This window comes from Moschus berezovskii, chromosome 26 (assembly GCF_049115385.1).
Source record: "Moschus berezovskii isolate FMDL1 chromosome 26, NW_MosBer_1.0, whole genome shotgun sequence".
Classification (NCBI taxonomy): domain Eukaryota; kingdom Metazoa; phylum Chordata; class Mammalia; order Artiodactyla; family Moschidae; genus Moschus; species Moschus berezovskii.
This window is the reverse complement of record NC_142485.1, coordinates 8923893-8931897: the sequence shown is the minus strand read 5'-3', so window position 1 is coordinate 8931897 and position 8005 is coordinate 8923893. Positions and strand designations below refer to the sequence as shown.

Here is an 8005-nt window from a genome sequence, read left to right as displayed (position 1 = left end):
AATATGAAAAGATGTCCGCTATATAGTAAGTGAAAAACGCACATGGCCTATATATACTCTCAGGCTGTTTTTGTAAGAATAAAATCTCCAAGCTATTTTATAATTAACAAACTCCTTCCTTTAAACAAACAAACAAACTTACAATTGATTGAAGTAAAGCGCATACACAGAAAGTTACACAGGGGGCATACCTGAGTTACCACCCCCCAGATCAAGGAGTGAATCACGCACGATCTAGGAGTCTGGAGCGCAAGAGGAAGTTCCAGACTAAAGGCAGAGACTTGGGAGTTAGCATAGGAAAGCAACTGGATATTGTCAAAATGGGATTAGGACATTCAAGGAAAAGGTAGAAAGTCAGGGCTTGGGGGGGGGGGCAGGAAGGTATAAAGTGGAAAATGTGAGGGCTGAGGACTCGGGGTACATTAAAGCTTAAGGGGTAGGGACAGCATACTGGGTCTGCAAAGGAGACTGGAAGGATACTCAAGGTAAGAACCCGGAAAGAGACAAGATAGTGGAGTGGAAGGACGGGAGCTCACCTCTTCTTACGAAAACACCAAAATCATAGCTCACTGCTGGACAACCATCGACTGAAAAAACCACTTTGTTGTTATTGTTCAGTCACTGGAACCTACCAAAAATGATATCCAACTTCCAAAGACAAGGCACAACAAGATGGTCAGAGGGGCACAGTTAAGTTCAGTCGTTCAGTCGTATCCAACTCTGTGACCCCATGGACTGCAGCACGCCAGGCTTCCCTATCTATCACCAACTCCCAGAGCCTACTCAAACTTATGTCCATTGAGTCAGTGATACCATCCAACCACCTCATCCTCTGTCGTCCCCTTCTCCTCCTGCCTTCAATCTTTCCCAGCATCAGGGTCTTTTCTAGTGAGTCAGTTCTTCTCATCAGGTGGCCAAAGTATTGGAGTTTTAGCTTCATCAGTCCTTCCAATGAGTATTCAGGACTGATTTCCTCTAGGATTGACTGATTGGATCTCCTTGCAGTCCAAGGGACTCTCAAGAGTCTTCTCCAACACCACAGTTCAAAAGCATCAATTCTTCAGCGCTCAGCTTTCTTCACAGTCCAACTCTCACATCCATACATGACTACTGGAAAAGACTAGCTTTGACTAGACGGACCTTTGTTAGCAAAGTAATGTCTCTGCTTTTTATTATGCTGTCTTGGTTGGTCATAGCTTTTCTTCCAAGGAGCAAGCATCTTTTAATTTCATGGCTTCAGTCACCGTCTGCAGTGATTTTGGAGCCCCCCCCCCCCAAAAATAAAGTCTATCACTTTTTTATTGTTTCCCCATCTATTTGCCATGAAGTGATGGGACCCAGATGCCATGACCTTAGTTTTCTGAATGTTGAGTTTTAAGCCAACTTTTTCACTCTCCTCTTTCACTTTCATCAAGAGGCTCGCAAAGGAAAAAAGGAAAGATGTACCCATTTGATTGCAGAGTTCCAAAGTATAGCAAGGAGAGATATGAAAGCCTTCCTTAGTGATCAATGCAAAGAAATAGAGGAAAACAATAGAAACGGAAAGACTAGAGATCTCTTCAAGAAAATTAGAGAAACCAAGGGAACATTTCATGCAAAGATGGGCTCAATAAAGGACAGAAATGGTATGGACCTAACAGAAGCAGAAGATATTAAGAGGAGGTGGCAAGAATACACAGAAGAACTGTACGAAAAAGATCTTCACGACCCAGATAACCACGATGGTGTGATCACTCACCTAGAGCCAGACATCCTGGAATGTGAAGTCAAGTGGGCCTTAGAAAGCATCACTAGGAACAAAGCTAGTGGAGGTGAATGGAATTCCAGTTGAGCTATTTCAAATCCTAAAAGATGATGCTGTGAAAGTGCTACACTCAATATGCCAGCAAATTTGGAAAACTCAGCAGTGGCCACAGGACTGCAAAAGGTCAGTTTTCATTCCAATCCCAAAGAAAGGCAATACCAAAGAATGTTCAAACTACTATACAATTACACTCACCTCACACGCTAGAAAAGTAATGATCAAAATCCTCCAAGCCAGGCTTCAACAGGATGTGAACCGTGAACTCCCAGATGTTCAAGCTGGTTTTAGAAAAGGCAGAGGAACCAGAGGTCAAATTGCCAGCATCCACTGGATCATCCAAAAAGCAAGAGAGTTCCAGCAAAACATCTACGGCTTTATTGACTATGCCAAAGCCTTTGACTGTGTGGATCACAACAAACTCTGGAAAATTCTTAAAGAGATGGAAATACCAGACCACCTGACCTGCCTCCTGAGAAATCTGTGTGCAAGTCAAAAAGCAACAGTTAGAACTGGACATGGAACAACAGACTGGTTCCAGATCGGGTAAGGAGTATATCAAGGCTGTATATTGTCACCCTGCTTATTTAACTTATATACAGAGTACATCATGCGAAATGCCTGGTTGAATGAAGCACAAGCTGGAATCAAGATTACAGGGAGAAATATCAATAACTTCAGATATGCAGATGACACCACCCTTATGGCAGAGGGGCACAAAATCAAATCCCATCCCTTCCAAATCATCAGCCTACAAACTAGATTCCCAGGAAAGTACGAGGGTTGAGGACTTGGGGTACATTAAAGCTTAAGGGGTAAGCTTCTGGGGGTCTCTTCACCACCTGAGACAATCTGAGCCCGTCCAGCAGAGGCTCAGAGTCCTAGAGTACCTAGAGTCTGGTACACAGGTGGAATGCCTTATCCATATACTTTGTATCCCAACACCCTATAACTCTGGCCACATGTGCCTGAACCAGAGGTCTTTGCCCAGGTCTCTGTGCCAGCTCTCGGTATGGGTCCAGGTGTGGTCTCCTTGAAACACACACACACACACACAATTACAAAGTAGTAGGTCAACGGAGAATCCAACACGGGGAGAGAAGTCAGTAACAGAAGTGTGACTGGGAGGAAACCGTGGTGAAGAAAGCGGGCAGCTTGAGGAAGTCTAAGGAAAAGGCAGCGAGGCTGACTCGGCCACAGAAGCGGCGAAGAGTGCGGGGGAGCCCTGGGCAAGCCTCCCATTCCTGAAAGCCCATCTGTTTACAGCCCAAAGGGCTCAGTCCCTTCACCGGGCGTATCGCCTTCCCACAGGTGACACTGAGCCTGCCAAGTCAGAGACGCAGTGCCATCGCCTGGGCACAGTGTCTGAGTCACGCTTGCTCCTTGTCACATCCTTGTCCATTTCCCCCTGCGTTTGACACGAAAGGCTTTTCTGATAGGCTGCCTCCACGGTGGCCTCAGTACGGCTGACTCTCTGGGGGTCAGGATTGTATAAATAGTTGCGGCGGGGGGGCACCCGGTCTCAGACGGGAGAAACGACACCTCCGCGCCAGCGCTGCTGCCCGGTCCCGAGGCGGGGTAAGCGCTCCTGACCGGGACAGCTAGCTGGGCACGCCGCGCTCTGCCCGGCTCTGCCCGACCCTCTCCGTGTCCAGTTTCCTCCGACGCGGGTGAGCCGGGAACCCAGCGCGGGGAAGGCCGGTGGTGGGACGAGGGATCGAGGGCGGCGGGCTGCAGTGGGGAACGGCTGGCCCTTCGGCCTGTCGTCAGAAGGCCTTTCCCCTCTCTTTTCAAAGGTCCCGGTCGCCCGCGCGCCGCCCCATGCACCTCTGCCTCGGCCGGCGCGCACCCCCGCCGATCGGCCGCGGGGATCCGCGGTCCCGGCCGGCCTTCCGCTCCTGTCTGGCACCACCTCCCGAAGCCCGGAGGCCGGGGAAGCGGGTGGTGTTCGCAGACACCAAGGGGCTCTCGCTGACGTCCGTGCACAGCTTTGAAGATGCTGTGGGCGCAGACTCAGACAAGGACTTCTGCGGTGGGTCCAGGGGCGCGCGCCCCGCACCGCCCAGCTCGCCAAAGCAAAGACCCTCGGTTCCGGGCCGCCCGGCCCCGGGCAGGACTCCGGGGTCCCCCGAGGCGTCTGCAGACCCCGCGGAGGCCTGGGGCAGTGCGCGCGGCCGGGGCCCTCCAGCGAGGCGCCGTGCGGGCTCGAGGGCTAGGTTTCCAGAAGGTGCCGCCCGTGCGCATCGCCCTGGGTGCCTGGGGCTCCCTCCTTGAAGCGCCGCGACTCACGCGCCCGGTACCGAAGGAACCGGCAGCTTCGTCCTCTGCTCGGGGTTGCCGCGAGGTCCCCCGAGCTGGGGGAACCATCCAGTTGCGCTTCTCTTAAGAGTGTGCTCAGCCGCTTTCAGCGGACGGTGATCAAGGTCAAAGTTACTGCTTGATGCCCAGTTCACCGCCCTGCCCATCAGAATGAAACTGAACTCTTCGAGGGCACACACACTAGCGGGTTACTTTCTCTGCGTCAAGCGAGAATCCCTGGCCCAGGGTGTGAGCCTTCGCGATTTCCCCTGGAGCCCGTCTCGGACTCTTCCAGCATCACTATGGGGAGATGCTGCTGTTGCTGCTGCTGCTAAGTCACGTCAGTCGTGTCCGACTCTGTGTGACCCCATAGACAGAAGCCCACCAGGCTCCCCTGTCCCTGGGATTCTCCAGGCAAGAACACTGGAGCGGGTTGCCATTTCCTTCTCCAATGTGTGAAAGTGAAAGTGAAGTCGCTCAGTCGTGTCCGACCCTTAGCGACCCCACGGACTGCAGCCTACCAGGCTCCTCCATCCATGGTATTTTCTAGGCAAGAGTACTGGAGTGGCTTGCCATTGCCTTCTCCGATGGGGAGATGAGAGGAACGCAACTCCTAGCTCCCCAGCAAGCCTTGAATGCCCTGCATTCTTATCTCTCAAAGAAAGATGCTGCCAATGGCGCCCGGCCCTCTTCACCCTCTGCAGAGAAGCCAAATGTAAACAAAGCTTTTGTATATAATTATTTCGAAGGCCTGGAAGAGAGTGTCTGTAAGCAAGGTGCTGGTGGGTAGGCCGGGATGAGGACGGGAGAGGGGACTGAGGGCAGGAATGGGCTCTTTTACTTCCCTCTCCTTTTGGAAAGGGCTCATTTTCTGGTGGTTTCTTAAGCTTTTTCTTTTGGCCAGCCCTGAGGCATGTGGGATCTTAGTTCCCCAGACCAGGGATGGGACCTTATCATTCCCTACACTGGAAGTACAGAGTCTTAACCACTGGACGGCCAAGGAAGTCCCTTGCTTCTTCAACTTTTGCCAAAAGAAATATTTGTTGAAGCATTTTCAAGATGTGAACAATTGACCTTTCGCCTTTTCAGCAGATAAGAGTCTGGGACAAGTCTGTCTACCTCAAAATAGGCACAGTTAAAAAAATTAATGGTTACACCTGCAATGCAGGAGACGGGGTTCCATCCCTGGGTGGGGAAAATCCCCTGGAGGAGGGAATTGCAACTCATTCTGGTATTCTTGCCTGGAGAATCCCATGGACAGAGGAGCCTGGCAGGCTACAGTCCATGGGGTTGGCTACGACTGAGCAACTAAGCATGCACCTTTTTTAAACTATAATTTACTGAAGCCAGAGGGCTGACCTTTGCTTCTGTGGACACCCACACTTTCCCTATTGTATTTACCACCCTGTATTGCAACTGTCCACTGAACTGTCACCTCTGTAAAATAAAGAATGCTGCCCACCATCTGGTTCTACAAGAATCAAGTCGTTAGTTACTACAGTAACTGGTCTACAATGCATCCTGAAAGGAATTCAGGGCAAAAATCAGGATGAGGTATTCTGTGCTCCAGGAAAACAGGCCAGATGAGCCCTTAGAAAGTTAGAAATATTCAGGAGAAATGTTCTACGAACCTGGATTCTTGCATCTTCCTCTACTTAGAAAAGCACTAAAATCATTAACTGAGATACACGAGCCTCGTGACCAGCAGCAACATTCCACTGAGACATATGCTTGAATGCATGTATCCCTTTGCCAGAATCACATAGCTACTGAACTGATCTCTTCAGAGCAGTTCCTCAGAGCCATCTGAGAGGCTGTCTCCCCGGCTACAGTCCTCAGTAAGTTCTCCGATCAGGCTGAAACGCATGGCTCTCACATGGTGGTTTTTATCTCAGTCAACACCTCCCTCAGGTCTGGAAAGGCTGCTATGTACACTGCTGGCCCCCAGACTGGCCACCCCTGACATGCTCAGAATGTGTGCATTGGTATAATACATGAATTTTTAGTGTGTGCCAAGTATGCTTCTAGCTTCAGTTTACAAAGGTCTGAGATCTTTAGTCTTTGGAAGACTTTACCCTCTTTTCAGAAGTTGTTCATTCTCTCAGATTATTGTTCATGGATGACAAATTTTAAATAAATGTGTCTAAAAAAAAAACCTTTAGCTCTTCTGATCCTTGATTTCTTAGGTTACAATTGTCTGTGCCGGAGGCAGGCTATATAAATGCAGTGATAGTGGTTGAGCAAGAAGCATGTTCTTTATTTGTTTTTCTCCCTAAAGGGCCTGCCCCAGCCAACTCTGTAAAATAACCAGGTGCTTAACAGCGTAAAGACAGAGGCAGCAAAACACACAGGCTTCCAGAGACAGTTTAAACACAGCTGTGGCTTCCTCATCCCAAAAGGGAGGCTACTGTAACCACGCCAGATTCCTCCCAGTCTCTAAATCCTCCTCTAGTCCTGACTCCTTTAAGTAATCAGGAATAATGTAAGTGGTCCCCACAGAATGTGTTGTCAGGATTGGGGGGGCACTTTTTGAAATTAAAGTTAGTAAGAGTTGTCCATGAAAAATAGTCAATCTAAGAAAAAAAATGGAAATTTTCATTTGCACCAACCTGAAGATTATAACCCAGGAGACAGCCTTTTAGAAGGCTCTGAGGACTCTTTTGTAAAGGCAAAGGAAGAAGTCCGTATATAGGTGATTTTGGCAAGTGGTTTTCAAGCACTCATCTTGGTAGAAGGTTACTGCTGTTCTCAAAGAACAGACATCTTTCTTAGTGGTTTTCGTGCTTCTCTAACTATGGGAAGATGCAAGATGGATTCATAACATTTTCTCCTTGAAAATATCTGACTATCTGAGGGCCAGTTCTGCCAGTTTTCCCAGAGCGAAAAGTGCCTCATCCTGATCTTTGCCCAGAATTCCTTTCAAGATGTCCTGTAGGTCAGCAGCTGCAGCGGCTAGTGACTTGATTCTTGCTGCGCTGGATGGTGGGCGATATTCTTTATTTTATAATCCCTTCCCTTTCAGTCTTAATTTCAATCAAGGTTTGGGAAGCATTTTGTGACTAGTCTGTCCCATGGCACTTGGAATGCTCACTCCCAGGTAAGACGAGGATTTTGTTGAAAGGCCTCTCAATGAGCTATCACTGCATTTGGCCCTGTTAATAGAAGGTCAAAGGCTCTGGATCGCCAGGCTTACTAGTCTCTTGTGGTCCAGAAATGTTTCCTTCTTGCTGTTTCCTCCTTTACCTAGAGTTATAATATATTCTAATCATTAATTTATAGAATTATATATTTGATCAAGGGCTTCCCAGGTGGCACTAGTGGTAAAGAACCCACCTGCCAATGCAGGAGATGTGAGAGATGTGGGTTTGACCCCAGTGTCAGGAAGATCACCTGGAGGAGGGCATGGCAACCCACTCCAGTATTCTTGCCTGGAGAATCCCATGGGCAGAGGAGCCTGGTGGGCTACAGTCACAGGGTTGCAAACAGTCAGACATGGCTTTAGCCCACACACACGTATTTGATCAATCCTTTCAAGTCACCTAATCATCAATTTTATTTGAAACTCAGTCACACATTTGCAAGAAACAAGTCTTGTAAAATTAGCAGAATACAAGTACTATCACTAGTGGCATGAATAAGGTCATAGTAGGTATTAAAGAATGTCCATTAGGTGTGACCCAGTATCTCCCCCGGTCATCTGACCAGTCTGTTCTCACCAATTTCTGTCTTTAAGGGATGTGATCTCTTGGCATTGGACAGAAAGCTCACCAAAGATGTCTGTAGGTGCAAGGTGAGCGGTGGGTCATTGTGATCCCTTACAAGACTGAGAAAGGAATGTTGTCATCTAAGGAATGTTATCTTCTGGCTGGAGCCAGGAAAAGAAAAATAGATCTTGGCTGAGCAAGT

At 48.7% G+C, this 8005-nt stretch overlaps 1 protein-coding gene across 2 annotated transcripts; it reads left to right on the top strand.

The window, feature by feature from the left end:
- The first annotated feature begins 3235 nt into the window (after nt 1-3235).
- LOC129549240 (uncharacterized) lies at nt 3236-6723 on the top strand. Of its 2 annotated transcripts, none has more exons than XM_055416280.2 (2): nt 3236-3379; nt 3598-6723. In XM_055416280.2, exon 2 carries the CDS (start codon nt 3623-3625, stop codon nt 4073-4075), a length of 453 nt encoding a protein of 150 aa, XP_055272255.2. In that variant the 5' UTR covers nt 3236-3379; nt 3598-3622; the 3' UTR covers nt 4076-6723. The 2 variants fall into 2 exon arrangements, with proteins under 2 accessions (XP_055272255.2, XP_055272254.2); XM_055416279.2 differs by having other exon boundaries at nt 3238-3471.
- Nucleotides 6724-8005: the final 1282 nt, after the last annotated feature.

Excerpts from the sequence above, each read along its gene's own strand:
- LOC129549240 (XM_055416280.2), top strand. The coding sequence starts at position 3,623 with ATGCACCTCTGCCTCGGCCGGCGCGCACCCCCGCCGATCGGCCGCGGG.